The sequence below is a fragment of the Apodemus sylvaticus genome, chromosome 5 (assembly GCF_947179515.1).
Source record: "Apodemus sylvaticus chromosome 5, mApoSyl1.1, whole genome shotgun sequence".
NCBI classification, from domain to species: Eukaryota; Metazoa; Chordata; class Mammalia; order Rodentia; family Muridae; genus Apodemus; species Apodemus sylvaticus.
This window is the reverse complement of record NC_067476.1, coordinates 52,118,946-52,136,407: the sequence shown is the minus strand read 5'-3', so window position 1 is coordinate 52,136,407 and position 17,462 is coordinate 52,118,946. Positions and strand designations below refer to the sequence as shown.

The window sequence follows — 17,462 nt, the reverse complement described above, 5'->3', positions numbered from 1 at the left end:
GCTTGCCCAGAGTGCACAAAGCTCTGGGTTTGAGCCTGGCATGGCACAGCATGTACAGGTGCGGCAGCACATGCTGTAATACCAGCACTTGGGAGGTAGTGGCTGGAGGATCTAGACATCAAGGCCATTTCTACTTACCCTTCGAGCTCAAGGCCAGCCTGGGCTACATAAGATCTGCCTCAAAATAAACAGCCAAGTCAAGCACAATGGTGTACGCCTTTAATCCCAGCACTTGGGAGACAGAGTCAGAGGGATCTCTGAGTTTGAGGCCCACCTGGTGAGTTCCAGGACAGCCAGGGCGACCCAGAGAAACCTTGTCTCAAAACAACAACAACAAAACCGCAACCAAACAACAGCAAAAACCCTAAGAATTTAAAAGAAAAGTAATAGCCATCCAGGGACAATGAAACCATCCACCACACTGGAACTCACCTCAGCTAGCTATGTAAGTGCAACGAAATAGAGGGGGTAGGCTTTGAAATCAGTTGGTGCTTAAGTGCAGAAGCCACCTTATCTCTAACAGCTGAGCCATTTTGAGGGTACTTCATGCCTCAGGGTATTCAATGTGGGGAGGGGGATAGTAAAAACTACCTCAAAATTCTCAAGAGAATAGATACATAGGAAGGGACTCTACGAACACTTCGTGTTAATAAGAATGAACGCATTCAACATCATCTGCCTCAGTACGAAGGCCTCGGCAGTGCCGTCCTAAAGCTCTGTGCATTTATGTCCACTGCCTCATCCCCAGGGGATGTTCTCCTTACATAGCTCATTGGGTCATAACACTTTAGAAAACGTCCTTCATCTCAACAAGTGGATGTTCCACAATGGTCACACACCAGCAAACACACTTCAGTCCGACTGGCTTACTCAGTTATCAATGAGAAAACTGTGACACCCACAGGAAACATCAACACTTCACACAGTGCAGCTTCCCCAGAGAGTCAAGACTACCCCACTCACTCTGGGGTGGGGGTGGGGCTGGGGGCGGGGGTGGGGTGGGGGGAAGCATGTGGGGAAACCCACAACATACCTTCAGCTTCAGGTAGTTTATTTCACTGTGTGGCTCACACACAATCTGCTCCAAGCCTTTGGATTCAACTTTCATCAAGTAGAGCAGCCATTTGCCATTGCTAATTTCCTTGGGCCACTGGATATTCAAGGTTGCTGTGCCGAGGTTTTTAAGAGGCTTACCTAAGTTAATCACCTGTCGGAAAACAGCAGACAGTGATACAATAGCACCCTTTTAAGGCAAAATGAAGTAGCACTTCCTTCTGCCCATAGGCTAAATACCCAGCATAATCCTACAAGGAAGCACAAATCCCACAAACGGAGCGGGAACAGAGTGTGCAAAACAGACAGTAGTACTTAGAAGATTCTTGTCATAAAAGTAGAAGGGGAAAATGGTCAAGGAATAAGGATTGCTAGTTCAACCCACAAGTAACTACGTTAAGCAACCAACCCCCCCTGTGCAGGAACGGCATGCTCCTGTCAGCACAGGGAAAGTCCTGTTCAGCGAGCAGCCTGCCTGGCAGACGACAAAGCCTCTGCTATGGCCGAGGCAGCCACATCCTGCTTCTGGAAAACCTCCCTATGGTGAAAACGGAGCTGTCTCTGCTATTGGCCACATAGGGAAGGCTCTGGAGAACCGTGTGACAGCTCACAGTCAGGCCTGGGAGCAGAGTAGCTTTGTACCACAGGGGCCCAGAGTGAGAAGGCAGAGAGGCCCGCCTGTACTACTGAGCTCGGTTCTAATCCCCATCTGATTGAGGGCACAGAGCTTGCACCAGCCAGCATTCTTTGAGAGACCTTGCCTCTTCAGAGTGCTAGGGCAGGGCCACGCCCACTCTTGCTATTTCGGGCTTTAAGGTCAATGCCCAGCAGCATTTTAGGACCTCAATTTGCACCATGCAGACCCAAATCCATATGAGGCATAAGGCAAACATCACAGTCCACATTCAGTCTGTGAAACTGAACCCAGAGCCACCTCCGTGGCCGGCAGATACCAAGTCTACTCTCACTGTCACAAAACTGGGCTTGTGAAGGGAAGCAGATGGTAATATTCCTTCAGACAAGAGCATCAGAAAGATGACTTTCCAACAAAGAAAGAAACGAATTACACAGTCCAAAGTCAACTACAGATTACTTAGAACTTTTTCTTCATTCTATAGACTCTGAGGGAAAAAATTTAAGTATCACTTCTTGTCTATACTACACACACATTACAATTCCCTAAAGTTACTCTTTTCTTGGGAAAATAAAGTTTCTACTGTTAAAAAACCGGCAACCATTTTCACCTGAGTATTTCCCTGAGATGTTTGTGTCTGGTCATTGATTAAAATGACACGTCAAGATTGTATCTGGGACCAACGGCTCGCCCTTACCCTGAATTCATACTCTATTAAACTTCCTATTTCGTCTTCAGATTTCATAGCTTGCTCACCAACCACTGTACCTCCAAAATACACCTGCGAAGGCTTAGCGACTCTGTCAAATTAAAAAAACACACGTTTTAGTGAAAATTATAAATGGTTCTTTCAAACATTGATTTGTTATGCCAAACACAACACTTACCCGGAGACCGATAAAAGCAATTCAATAACCACTTTTGCCTTCGCTGTAATTGGAGCCAAATTATCCTGATTGCTTGTTCTGAAAATGAAAGGGGAAACAATGGGGTTTTATTTGAACAGTCAGTTTTCTCATTACAATTACATTTCTTTTATGAGTTAGATCAGTGCTAATTCAGCGACTTTAGGGTTCTCCTGAAGTAAGAATGGGGAGGTTGAAGTAACGCTTACGTTTCCAACTTCAGATTAATATCCAGATCTGTGGTGTCAAAGGTGACCTCGGTTGTACTTAAAATCAGATAAAAAGTAACCTGAAAAATACACATGAAGAACTGTTACCAGGGGCAAGGCCTTTGGGCACAGCACTGGCATTCAGAGCAGTGAGACAGAGCAGAGGCATCACCTACACTGGAATTTCTCTTGAAAGGATTTCCGAGCTCACAGTCAGCTTGGGAGCCATTCTGGTTGGCGACACAGCTCAGCTGCTTCTCCTACGGCAGAAAAGGCTTTGGGGTCATGGTTTGTTCCCGTGCTACACGATACTGGTCTTTCCCTCCCTGCTGCTCTCTCGAAAACACTTACGGGGAAAGCCCTCAGTTCTCTGTAGGCCGAGTACGTCAGAGTGTCTGGGAATGTGGCGATGAGCTTGGCCTCGTGGGCGTCGTCGCCATCTTTCCGGGGATTCCTCGGGTCCGAAGGGCCGTTGGTCACCGTTATTTCCAGAGCTATATCCTTCTGGTCTTTTAGGACTAATTCTGGGATGCCTTTTTGACTATTAAAAAAAAGAGAAAAAGGCGATCTCAACCCATGTTCAGTTACTCTCGTAACCAAAGCCTAGAGGTCTGTGACTTCTGCTTGTGAGTCTTACATTGGAAGGTAAGAGAATTTGTCTTGATTTCCTTCCCGGGTACCAAATTTATACTCTAGCTTCAGGTTGCTGTTACAGACATTGTCGTCTCCACATCCTTCCTTTAAGAAGTGGACCTGTAAGGGACCAAACGCAGAAAGATGAGCTCCTAAAGGTTTTCACAGTCCACTTCCCTGTGGTCTTTGACATCCTTTGTTAAACACTTGGCTCCTGCTCTACCAAAGTGACTCTAACCAGGTCAAGGTGGCGGGGTGCAGCAGAGCATGAGTTCCGCCAAGTCACAGAGAATCCGCGTTCCAAACCCGCCTCTCACGCTTGTGTAGCTGCATGGCTTTAGACGAGACCCTTAGCTTTTCATTCTAGCTTGGTGTCATCATGGTCTCACATAGGGCACCGTGGCTTTACTTTCTGGGGAGCTGTATCAGTATCACGACCTTATGTGATTTACATATTTTAGCTCACTTAACCCTCTGTGCCCATTGTACAGATGAGGAAAATACAAATAGGAACAAGGTCTCCTTTCCTGTTCTGTTTAACTTGGCTCAGGAGCTGGGAAAGTACACAATTGGTAACACAGTAACAGTGCATCGCTTCTCGGAACACACAGTATAGAGAAACATGACTAATTAATTCCAGCTGCTGACCAAAACAACCAACAAAGTATAGAGTTAGACTAAAAGCAGTGAGTTCTCTTCAAAGCCAAATGAAAGGCATTGTACCAGGAGCCTCAGTAAGAACTTCATCAATGGCTGGATTGTGTGTGTGTGTGTGTGTGTGTGTGTGTGTGTGTCTGGTTGTTGTTGTTTAGTTTTTATGAGGATAGGGTATCAGGTAGCCTACTTAGGCCTCAAAGATGGTCTTGACTATCAGATCCTCCTGTCTCTACCCCCTCCCAAGTACTAGCAATATAGGCACGGACCACTTGCCATTTTTATGTGGTGCTAGGGACTGAAGTCAAGGTTTTGTGCATGCTAGGCAGGCACTCTACCAACCCAGCCACATCTCTATCCGCCAACTGGATTTTGACAGCTAGTGTGTTGTGTCAGAGCAAAGCATGTGGTAAGCATTTGGGAGGCCCTGGGACTAATTCCCAGCACCCAAACAGCAATCAAGACGGTAATAATAATAGCCAGGCTGTGGTGGCACATGCCTTTAATTCCAGCACTCAGGAGGAGGAAGAGGAAGGTGGATCTCTGAGTTCGAGGCTAGCCTGGTCTACAGAGTGAGTTCTAGGACAGCCAGGGTTACACAGAGAAATCCTGTCTCAAAAACAAACCAAAAAGATAACAACAACAACAATAATGCCAGATCAAGATGTCACTCTTCTAGGCTCATTTCCATGCTGTCCTAGCCCACAGACCCCATATCATATGACATGCCCAGAATGCACATTAGCTTCCCACGATGACCCAAGCTGCATTAGATACTTTAGTATTTCATTGTGAATTTTTCTTTGCTTTGCTAACTTTTGCTATTCCTTGATTTTAATAATATATATTTACCATACTGTGTTGTTCTTGGTGTAAAATAAAGCATGCCAACTACAGGAGAATGAAAGTTTGGTCTCAATAAGGATCAGGGCTGAAAACAAGGAAGGAAAAAACAAATTCTGGTCCCGAAATTCCATCTTAGGTTTTTATCTTCACTGCTAACTTGAAAAACAACTTCTCAGTTTATGTATATAGAAATAAGCGGTATTTTTGCTGATTGTTTTGTTTCTCAGGCAGGGTCTCACCTTGAAGCCTGATCAGGCTGGAATTTGCTGTGTAAGTTACACTGACCTTGAACTCAGAGGCCTCCTGACTCTGCCTCCAAGTGCTGGGATTAAAAGCATACACAACACTACCACACCACACCCAGCCACAGGAAGTGACCTGTAACACAGATCCAACACTGGCAAAGGAGAAGCCAAGATGCTTACGTCTGTCTGGACCGTTTTGGCTTCATTCGAATTCAGGATGGGAAGAACTTCGGGAAGTGAATTGACTCGCCGGCGAGAGCTGGGCTCCTGGATCTCCACGGACGCCGTGATGGGGATGGGGCGCAGTTTGTCTCTGATGTTCTCCTGCAAAGGGTGCAGGGACACGGTCAGTGTGCTCAAATGCGAACGGACCTCCAAAACGACTGCAGTGCAGAGATGAATGGTGCTGTTCAGAAGCTGAGCATCCCCAGAACACCCGAGTCCTGTTGACCGTGGAGATGACCCTGTCACACACTCACCTGCAGCCAGAGGGTCTCCTCCATGCATGCCCGCTGCTTCTGCCGGGTCAGGGTCAGCTCCTGAGTATACTTTGGCTCAGTACCTTGGTTTCGAAACTGAACTCTCGACGACAACCCTGACTTTCTCCTTTCTTTTTCAGCTTCAAGAACACCCAAAATTGCTAGGTTGGAATGAACAAAATCGTGTTAACTTAAAGTGCATCTTCACACCCCCTTAGCTACAAATAGGATGAGTTCTTTTATAGCACTTGCCCTATAACCTTCGCGTCTCAGAATTTCCTGGAAGGGGGGCCTTCTGGTGACCAGAGAGGCTTTTAATCCAATTGTTCTTCCCAGTGCTATTATGGTTTTAAAGTTAAATTCTCACTGGACCACCTGGGGGAGCTCGAGAACAAGCTAGAACCTCCTGCAGCAGCTAGGAACCAATCCGTTTCTGGCTGAATCTCAGGAACTCAAAGAATACTAAAGATAACGGGGAAATACCCAATGCTCCTGCCTCAGGACTCTTTCAGCCCGTGCTTTATGACCTGGGGTGTCTTTGCTATTTGAAAAGGTGTCTGAGAAAGCAGGCTCCTACAGCAGAACTGGTATTTGCATTTTAGCGCAAAGGAGACACATCTATTAAAGACAGAGAAGTCACTGAGAGCTGGGAGAGACGCCTGTAATCTCAGCTCTTGGGAACAAAGGGAAGGGCTGCCATGAACTCAGAGCCAGCTTCAGATACAGTGTGAGGCTTTCTGAGAAAACAGAAAGATGGATAGATGACAGATGGACAGGCAGACAGACAGATGACAGACTGATCTGACTGACATTTCTTTCCGTAGCTGGAAGACAGCTATTTGGCGTAACTCCTGCCTGCAGCAGAGGAGGCTGGCTCCTCAGTGCCTCTGCTTGCGCAGCTCGGAGGCAGGGCAGGGTCTCGACCATCAGAAGCTCACTTCTGGACTCTGGAATGCATTCTTCACTAGGCCACTGGATGAGGCTACTAACTGTGCTTCTCACGGACCAATACATTGAATCCCTTGCATTCATTAAGCATTCGCTAAAACCATCAGAGGAAAGAAAGCTCAGGAGTGTGCACAGCGGGTTCGAGAAAACAGCCTCCAGGAAAAGCTTACATTCTGCTATTCCTGCTAGGGTGGAAGAGATCTTTTTGAGAGTTTGTTGTTTGGAGACAGATTTCATGTAGTCTCGGTTGCCTAGAACTGTTCCTCCTTCCTGCACTTCCCGAGTGCTGGAATTACAGGCATGCACCATCACCCCTGGTTTTACACAGTGCTAGAGTCAAACCAGTGCTTCATGATTACTTACACAGGGCTGGAAGTATGCCAGGACTTTGTGCATACCAGGCAAGCACTGTACTAACCGAGCTACCTACAGCCCTGGCCACCAGACTGTGTGGTTTAATATCCTCTTTGTAAATATAGGAAAGGAAATCAGAACCCTATAGCAAGGGACAGCAGCATCAATAGCTTCAAGTCTCTACCTGACACACAAAAGCTGGCTGCTTTATACAGAGGCATAGAGGCCAGGTCTCACTGCCCTTCCTTCCCCTTCTGCACGGTCCCTCTCCTGTTCCTCCTCCTCTCTAACCTCCCCAACTCCAAACTAAACCCTAATCCCTCTTCAGATCTTGCCCAGACTTTAACGCTGGCTCCTCCTGAGACACTGAAAAAACTTCTACCTCCAAACCCAGGCTATACCCTGGAACTTCCTGTGCTCCATGGTGTAGAGAACAAGGGACAAAGACTGTATCACCCTTGTTCACCACCAACTAACACACCTGACAAAAAATATCGTCTACAAGACAGACGAGTGGATGGAGTACCTGGCCCCATGCCACCCAATGCAAGGTGTGATGCGTATGCGTGTGCCTACACAGTGTGATGTAATCTTTGCACCGAAAAATCCTATTCACATAGGTAAGACCAAAATTTAGAAGCACTGACAGTTTCAATAGCAATTTCTCTGTCCATCTGAGACATTCTTAAATGTCATGACCGCCAAATGGAATGTTCCTTGTTTTTGGCCTTCTGCAGCCCTGACACCACCCATTTATCAGTGACCTGCTAACTTCACAGCGATCCGGACGAAGGTTCCCATGCTGAGTGCCTCTCATGGCAGAAGTACAGGAGGGTGTGGGCGCATTAAAACCGTTTAGCTACCAAACCCACGCTGACCTTCTGTAACCTCCAGACAACTCACATCATCTTAAAATCCTTGCAGGTCACCTGTGCTGACCTCCCGAGGATCAAGCCAAGAAAACTCATTAAGGCTCAATTATAAATATCTATGACTGCAGCATCATATGAGAGGACTGCCAAGCTGAAATATCGTGGCTCAACAATAGGCTCACTTGTGGGATACTGGGATAGGATTCTAAATGTATTACACTTATTATGTAGTTTTGTAGAAATTCTGTTTTATTTTCATTTTAAAGTTCCCATTACTGTGGAAGTATAATGAAGAGTTCTTCCAAGTGAAGAGGTCCACCCATCACGGGCAGAACACTCCAGTAATGGAGTAGTTACATACTATTAAAGGAGCCGCACATAACAACAGATATTGCATTAAAGCTAGGAGAAAGCTAGTAACTCTCTCTATAAAGGCAGTTGTTGGATGAAGCACACCAGTGAGATCTGACACCTATCGTCAAACAATGGCTTGAGGGGAAAAATCGGAACAAAAATGTTTTCTCATTTCTTCTTCCTGCACAAAAATCCAGTCTACTCTTATTTCTTGAATTCATTACAAATGGAGGTAAAAAGCATCCAGGTGAAGAAGAAGGTGTGTGTTTGCTTATCATTAAAAAAAACACGCAACAGGGGGGCTGGATTGATGGCTCAGCGGTTAAGAGCACTGACTGCTCTTTCAGAGGTCCCAAGTTCAATTCCCAGCAACCACATGGTGGCTCACAATTCTGTAATGGAATCTGATGCTTTCTGGTGTGTCTGAAGACAGTGACAGTGTACTCATATATATAAATAAATAAATCTTAAAAAAAACAAAAACAAACCATGCAACAAGGGGTTGGGTAAATGGTTCAGGTTGTAAAGTGCCAAGAAAACACGAGGAATGAGGACCAGTTAAATCTCCAGACTATTGATTTTTAAAAGGCAGGCATAGTGACCTGCCTGTCATCTCAGGAGGTGGAGGTGGCTCTGTCCATAAAGTGTCTACTGTATAATCCTGAGGACATATGTTTGGATCCCCAAAACCCCTATGAAAAGCCAATGAAGGACGGCAGCCTATGCTTACCAGCCCAGCCCTGGGGCTCGCTGGCCAGCCAGCTTTGAGAAAGCACTGAGTTTCATTTTCAACAAGTTTCATTTTCAAGCTCAGAGTAAAGGTGGACAGGCAGCAATTATGGAAAACAGCTGCAGATGACTTCTGACGACTACATACATGTGTGTGCATGCATACTCACACACACAAGCACATGCTCAGTTTACCATATAAGTACATGCACACACATGTACACACACACACACATACACACACAGACGCACGCAAGCACAAATGCAAATCTTGCACTGAGTGCCAGAGAAAGGAAGTAGAATAATTTAAAAGACAAAGTGCCTTCCATCTGGTTTTCTCCTTGATCAGCTTCATAACCCTAGACAACGGTGACTTAGGGGCACCATTTTAACTGACAGGAAAATTAAACCCCAGGGCCAAGGACTTGTCCTTTGCTGTGAGTCCAGCAGAGCTAAGGCCAGCAGCAGCAGCCAGGTCTCTGCTCCTCTGGACAAGCCGTCAGGTACTCAAGGTCCTGTACTGAGCACAGCATAGATGGTGGGGTGCAGCCTCCGTGGGAGGGGCAGTGAAGTTAGTTCACTTGGCGAGTGTGCCAGCTGCAGCTGTGCTCTGGCTGACAGAGTTATCTTTCCACACCCGCCACCTCACAACTGCACCACCAATTTTCCACAGTGCTTTTCAGAGACTGGAAGTGAAGAAGCTGTTGTGATAGCAGAGAAGTGCTTTCCCAAGGCATTCCGTCCCAAACTGTCTGTCTGCTCCAGAAAATTCAAATGGGGACCAAGTGGCGAGAGCCTGCCTTCCTTCCCTCCTCCTGATTAAAGGGGAGACCACAGACAAACTTCGTCCTGGAGATAAGACTTCACAAGCTCACTCTGGCCACTGCAGTTTTGTTTTCCTGTTATTTATACAGAACTTTCAACCTGGCAGAGAGAAAATGTTTTTAATGGACTAGGAACTTACATATTGGAGGGTTATAACTGGAAGGTTTCGCAGTATATTCAAAACAGGCTTTAACCTTGAGGCTGCATAAAATCAAACACATATTTCTTAAAAGATGCACCGTAGCAGTGGAAGACCCCACCCTGTCCCCAGCCCTCCGGTGTCCCCACGGCCCGCTGGACAGCATCTCGGCTCATCCCTTGGTTCAGTACGCCCTTCCCCTTCTCAGTGACTCATCAGGTCAGTCAGGTCATGAGGGAGCTGAGAACCGAGCCAGCCCCCAGATCCCAAAGGGGACTCACCATATCCCGCTAGGTGACCCACACATGGATTTCTGGCGGAGGTCAATTCTGCTAGGAGTCACTGTGATGGTTTTCAGAATGTTAATCACTGGCCGGGATCTGTAAACAAGAGTGAAGCCTTTTGATATCCTTTTGAGTCATTCACACATCAGGCAGTATTCGCAACAGCCCTGCCTCTTAAAAACCACAGGAGAATAATATGTGTTGGTGTGACTTCTACCCCTGCTGTGGGACCAAATCAGCTAATGGATATAACCTTATACAAGATTTACAACTGTACTATACTTAAAAGCCAGACTAATACAAGCAATGTCTTCAAGCAAATACTTTCTCCGTTAAACATACTCACACCCCAGTGATCCTGTATGTTCTTTTCACACTTGTTATCTGTCCATGTTTCCTTTACAAATACTGTCAAATATAAAAATGCAGTCTCAACTAAACAAGAGCTTTTTTTTTCCTTAAAGTTAACTGTTCTTTGTGGAGGTGTGTCTCATTCATTAACATCTGTGGGAGGGGGACTCACCCTAACATATAAATATGATTCATTACCATTCACCTATTGTGATGCTTAACTATAACAATGTAAAGTCCTCTATGTAATCAATTATCACCAGCAGTCATGTTTTGACACCGTACAGAAATCTGTGTTTGGGCTGGAGAGATGGCTCAGAGGTCGAGAGCACTGATGGCTCTTCCAGAGGTCCTAAGTTCAATTCCCAGCAACCACATGGTGGCTCACAACCATCTGTGATGGGATCTGATGCCCTCTTCTGACATGGAGGCATATATATAGGCAGAACACTGTGCATACAATAAATAAATATTTTTTTTAAAAAGAGAGAAATCTGTGCTTACATTTGGGTTTACTTATGGATAAATCCCCAGGAGTAGAGCTTCCAATTCAAAGACCATGCGTGTTCAAAGCTTCAGGAAGCAGAAGCAGGAGAGAGGCAGTAGCTCGAGGCTAGTCTGGCCTACATATGGAGTTCCAGGCCAGTTAAGGTTACATAACAAGAACCTGCCTCACTACATCGATAAATATACTTTGTTTTACCTAATTTTTAAAAACTGATACATACATATATAAAAGTATTCAAGACAGCTAGGCATAATGGCACAAGTTTATAATTCTAGCACTTGAGAAGCTGGAGTAGGACTGCAAATTTGAGGTCTTCCTGGACTATACAAATTCAAGGCCAGCCAGTGCTTCATAATGAGACCCTGTCTGTAACTCAACACTCACTGAGTCACTCAACTCTCCTCTTCCTCTCCCTCCCAGTTCCCACCCCCAACTCAACTACTGTTGAGTTTGGTGATTTTAGATTGCACCCACGATTATCATGTGACACTGTCTTTCTGTGACTGGCTTGTTTCACTTAACACAATCATCTCTTCTTCTATCACACTATCACAATGACAGGATTTCCTTTTAATAGCTGAACTGTGTTCCACTGTGTATATGCACATTGTCTTTATCAGCTGAGACTTAGGTTGTTTCAAACAATGCTGTAATAAACATGGAAGCATGGGCATCTCTTGCAATGCTCATTTCACTTCCTTAGGCGATGCATCTGCTGGGTCACAGGGTAGTTCTTTCACTTTTAAAGAAACAACCTCCGCATTGCCTTCCAGGATGGTTGAACTAGTTAAGTTCTCACCAACATAAGCACTGCCTTTCTCTACATTCAGGCCAGCATTTGCTATCTCTGTCTTTCTGGTAAATGCTATGTACTGGAGTAAGGTAATACATGCATTTTAGTTACGCATATTTTAATGATAAATAAATCCAACAACCTCCAAAGACTTATACTGAGACACCTAACATGTGACTGTTAACAGGTGTCTTCCCTGTATTAATTTTAGTAAGACTGATTAATCATGAACTATTATTTGCCCTTCTTTAGCTGTTGGAATCTTCCATTCCCCACCTTAAGAGCAGATTAACATTTGGGTATAGTAGTACACATCTGGTATCTTAGCAATTGGGAGGCTGAGGCCATCTTGGGCACATAGTAAGACTTTGTCTTTAACAACGCCCCACAGGATCTCTGCAAACAAAAACTTGAACCCTTCACTATTCCCCACCTCTGCTGAGCTCCAAGCCCATAAAACAAGTCCTACCCTTGGCTCTGCTCATTACATAAAAACATCTTTTCCCCCTTATATTGTTCTCTGACTCTGGAGCGGACAAAAAAGACAGCAGAGGCCTTTGGCTTGAGCCTGTCATAGACACAAGGAGCACCAGCACCTGGTGGCTGTGTGCTTGGGGGGAGAGAGGCATGATGGGAAGATCCTGGCTTACCTCTCACCTTTACTGCTCCCTCCAGAACTAAGAGTGAGAATACAGTTTCACTACCATGAGGATTCAGTCAGGACCCTGGTGAGCTTATGGTAAACACTGACATCTGGAGAACATGTTTTTAATAGGAAAATGTCTTCCAAACCCCAGACAGCTACCTCTACCTTCTTGAGTCAATATATTAGTAGCTGAAGACGGTACAATCCCGTCCTGGGGAAGGTGGGCACCAGGCACAGTGACTATTCCCCATTTCTCCATGCTTCCTACTGGCCTTATTTATCCTATTGTACATTCAGACACCTGCGGATTTCCAGGACACTAACTAGGTGCATTCTTGAGTTTTGACAGCATACTCAGAAAGCGAAAAATCTGTATCTTTTTACTTACTGTACTTATTCATGCATTTTAAAATAAGTTGCCATCCAGGGTTTTGCATATCACAGTATTAATTTGTTCATTAGTACATACATTTCAAAAATAGCTGAACACACTTGGCTGTGAGTCTGTTTTCACTTAATTTAATTTTAATTTTTTAAAACATGTAGCTCAAGCAGGACACAACGTGTGTAAGTATAATGAAAAGCATGTCTTTTCAGAAACAAGGCGACACACACTGGCTTATCTGCCACATGGCTAATTTCAAAGGCACTGGGAGAGTCAGGCGGGAGGGACCGTGTGAGCTGTTGAAGACCGGCCTGAGCAGCACGCAAGAATGCGTCTCGCCAACAGTGGAAGTGTCCTGTGATGGTTTCTTCACCCAGGGGTTTTTTTGGAGGAAGATTATATTTCAGTTGCAGAGGCTGCCTGTACACCTGGCATTTTTCTCAAAGTCTATAGGGCAGTGGCAGCGCCGAGCCCGCATCTTGGAGCCCAGAGCATGATGTCACAGCGCACTGCATTGCCCACTTCTCTAAAGGTAATTTTAAGAAATAAAAATGACTCTAAAGTCAAATTTAAAAAGAAAAAAAGAACAAACAAACCAAACCAGAAAGCACATGTGTGTGATAACACACTGCTATAATCCAGTATAAGCCATGCACCTTGGAAGAGGTCAAAGAAAGACTGAGTTTCAGGCTAGGCTGGGTTACAGAGCAAGGCTCTGTCTCAGAAACAAAACAAATAAAAACAAAACCTAAAACCCAATCAATCAAATGGTTCATAGCCTTTCTTCATTTTTTTTTTGTTTTTGAGACAGAGTTTCCCCGTGTAGTCCTGGCTGTCTACTCTGTAAACCCAGGCTGGTCTTGAACTCATGGAGATGCAACCGCCTTTCCCTCCTGAATGCTGAGATTAAAGGTTTGTATCAGCATGCCTGGCTTTCAGATGGTTCACTTTCAAAGAAATGTAAATTAAATCAAAAGGTAAGATCACTTAACTAGCAAAAATTAGATTCAAACTAAAGCTGTTAAGTCTGTGAGAAAATAACCTCTCAATGAATATAAAGTAATATATGTATATGTAAAAAATATACGTATTAATGTAAGTGGTTGCTATCTTATATCCTATGAACTTTAATTTTTCTTTTAAAAACATCATATAGGGATGTATACAATGTGCCATATCATGAAGTTTTTAATATAAATCAGACACTACCAACATTTTCATCAGTTTTAACAATGAATTCAGCACATTTATAACAGGCTACCTCTAAGTCATACAAGGACAACTTATAGGGGCCGATTCTTCTCTTCTACACGAAGACAACCCAGGGATGGACTTTAGCTTGCCAGGCTTGGTGGCAATTGCTTTGACCCACTGAGTCAGCTTGCTGGCCTAATTTTTACATATTATTTTAAAGCTGGTACCCCTACTTGGCCTGGACTTTACTATGTGTATCAGGCTGGCCTCAACCTCCCAAGTACTGGGGTTTCAGGCACGGGCCACCCGACTGACTAGACATTGAATTTTTATGGACCAGGTTAGGAACAACAATGCCTGTGGTCTTATACTCACCATAAAACAACAGTGCCCACTCAGCTACTGAGGCTGTTCTAAAGAAGCTGGAATATTTAGCAACTTCATTTTCTACAAATTTGAATTAACGCTAACAACAACAAACCCCCAAGAAACTGCTACCTAAAAATCAAACTTTCTCAAATGGCGATTGCTGGGAGTGATGGAACCGCACCCGGAAGCCCACTTTGCCTTTCTGGGTGTCTCTGGATGCACACGAAACACCCCTTTCAGAAGTTTAGTGTGAGGAGCTGGCTATGGGCTGCACAGGAGGAGCTCATGCTGCAGAAACTTACTGTCAGGAGCTGACAGATAGCATGACAAATATGAGGGTTTTTTTTTTAACCACTGCTTTTTATATGGCGGGAAGGTAGGCATTTAAACCACCACCACCCACACGGCGGCTGGTCAGATAAAACACAGACCCATTTATCCACAGCTTGTTATCTTCATTCAGAAAAACACACAGAGCCAGGGACACGTGCTATAAAGGCCATGCATAGGCCAAAGCAGGTTACAAACAACTGGTACATGGAGAAGTATTTGTGTATCAGCATGGCATATAGAATTTCAGAAGCATAAAAAAAATTTACTAATTTTGGAGATTAAGAATGGACGGTAAAACAAATTGAAACAAAAGAGAAAATATGGTGAATAATAAAGATTTCCTTCTTTATGTGTTTCACTTTTTTATCAAAAGGAAAGTTGCTTTTAAAAACTATTTCGGAGGCTGGAGAGATGGCTCAGCGGTTAAGAGCTCTGACTGTTCTTCCAGAGGTTCTGAGTTCAATTCCCAGCAACCACATGGTGGCTCACAACCATCTGTAATGGGATCTGAGGCCCTCTTCTGCTATGTATGAAGAGAGTGACAGTGTAATTACATACATAACCTAAATCTCTTCACGTGTATGTGTATATGCTTTTCCTGTGTAGGCAGGTACTTGAGTAGGTGTATGGGAAGCATTAATGTAGAGAAGCGTCGGTGACCCTGAGTGGCTCAGAGAGTCCTTGATTACACTTCCACTGTATTCTCTGAGGCAGGATCTTTCAATTAAACCCAGAGCTACCTAAAGGCTAGCGAGTGTCACTAGTTAGCTAACTCCAGGAATCCCTTCCAGGGCTGGAGGGCACCACACAGCAGTGCCAGGCAGGTGCCTCGAAGCCAGAGCCATTTCCCCAAGACTCAAAAAAAAAAAAAAAAAAGGTTTTAAAGCTATATTTAGGAAGCAACACTTTCCATTAAATTCTGAAATTCTGACACATTTTACTCCAAATCAGTTCAGTATTAACAAGAAATTACATCATTTTTATCATATATTATTATATCCCATCAAAAAAGAAATCTTCAAATTCATACAAGCCTTTGTCTCAAAAAAACAAAAAAAATCAAAACAATAGTTACAGTAAGATCCTTCTAAAGCTTGTTTAACCAAAGCCAAAGGTAACACGCACCTGAAAATAGTTACTGAGTCTGAGAGGGAACCCACAGCAACGTCAGGGTAGGAATTCCTATCCAGGTCCATATTCCCAGCGATTGAGTAGCCAAAGTAAGGCGATGTACCCTCAAGCACCTGGAATACACCGGGCGTGAGAATGAGTACTGGGCCACTAACTGAGCTGGGGAGAAAACCACAAAGGACCTAGGGAGGAAGCACAGTGGTGCAGCACAGACAGAGTGGTGACGGGTGACGGGTGACCGGTGACCGGTGACTGGTGACCACCGTCCCTGGCACCATGAACAGTAACAAAGAAAACAGAGAAAGAAAAAGATAAAGTTCATTTTGAACAAAAGCTTCAGTTCACTTTACAGACAAGTTATAGAACATTATAGATGCACACTATCTATTGCTTCATATGATTTATTTCATAAAAGCCATCTGAGTCACATAGTATTCCAAAGGACAGAAGCCTCTTTTGTTTATTAAGTTAAACAGAGTAGTTTAAAACCAAATCTATCTGCCCCACCTCCCCACCCCCAGCACACCCAATTGTATGTTCAAAACAAGTTAGAGCTTTCAGTGTCTGAATTCTCTGTGTAATTATGATCTTCTATCTGTTTGCCCAGTTTCAATTCTATTAAGCACACTGCTAGGGGAAACAGAGCACAGGTATCCCCCTCCTGCTCACTGGACAGAATTTTGCTCTGGGTTTACCCTGATTTCCTAACTTAGCTAAGACGTTTTATAGTTAAAACAAGCAGGTCCCTATATCAGTGTAAGTGTGTCAGCACCACCTTCCAGTGATACTCTGGAGTTCACACTGGGGTTAAGAGATGGCTCAGTGGTTAAGAGCATAGACTGCTCACCCAGAGGACTCCAGTTCTATTCCCTGAACCTACCTGTGTCAGGAGGATCACAACCACCTATAACTCTAGTTCCAGGGGATCCTCTAGCCTCCTGAGGCATATATTCTCTGCTGTCTGTCTGTCTGTCTGTCTCTCTCTCTCTCTCTCACATACACACACATACACACACATATAATTAGAAGTAAAATAAATACTTTTTAAAAAATTTATACTATTTAATACTTGAAACTGAAACTATTTATGTGAAGATTTACTTAAACCTTCATACAGGCAAAAAGCTGATGCTACCTATTTTAGAGAGGTTATCTGGTTACCTGTGTTGGCTTTGTAATTATGCCAGTCGGGGATCCATGATAGATAAAGACCTTCCCCAGGTCATCATAGGGAGCTCCAACAGCAATATCTGTTGAAATCACATTTAAAAAAAATTACCATTTTAAAAACTACTCCAGTGTCTTAAAGTAAGACGCTGTAAGTATTCACTGGGTACCCAGTCATGTGGTCTATGAATGGTAACCATTTCATAATCTACCACCCACCTGGATAGCCATCTTGATTAATATCTCCAATATTTTTCACAGCGATTCCAAACATAGAATCTTTGGTCCCATTCAGACGAATTGGCTTCACATTACTCCATCTGCCTTGCTGGTTAATGTAGATGTACACCGCACCCCCAACCTCACCATACCTATCAAAATACTGCGGAGCTCCGATAACGAGGTCTTGCCACCTAAAAACA

The 17,462-nt window shown here is 44.2% G+C and overlaps 1 protein-coding gene across 2 annotated transcripts in view; it reads right to left on the bottom strand.

Moving 5' to 3' along the window:
* The window catches only part of Itga6 (integrin subunit alpha 6), a 74,177-nt gene that overhangs the window by 13,460 nt on the left and 43,255 nt on the right, over positions 1-17,462 (bottom strand). For both annotated transcript variants that reach the window (XM_052182688.1, XM_052182689.1), the window contains exons 7-20: positions 17,260-17,453; positions 17,035-17,123; positions 15,868-15,986; positions 10,161-10,259; positions 9,880-9,941; positions 5,659-5,819; positions 5,360-5,503; positions 3,439-3,554; positions 3,153-3,342; positions 2,978-3,061; positions 2,802-2,881; positions 2,575-2,652; positions 2,385-2,487; positions 1,034-1,207 (exon numbers count right to left, since the gene is read on the bottom strand). In XM_052182688.1, coding sequence (XP_052038648.1) covers positions 1,034-1,207; positions 2,385-2,487; positions 2,575-2,652; positions 2,802-2,881; positions 2,978-3,061; positions 3,153-3,342; positions 3,439-3,554; positions 5,360-5,503; positions 5,659-5,819; positions 9,880-9,941; positions 10,161-10,259; positions 15,868-15,986; positions 17,035-17,123; positions 17,260-17,453 — 1,693 coding nt within the window. The remainder of the gene's footprint in view (positions 1-1,033; positions 1,208-2,384; positions 2,488-2,574; positions 2,653-2,801; positions 2,882-2,977; positions 3,062-3,152; positions 3,343-3,438; positions 3,555-5,359; positions 5,504-5,658; positions 5,820-9,879; positions 9,942-10,160; positions 10,260-15,867; positions 15,987-17,034; positions 17,124-17,259; positions 17,454-17,462) is intronic.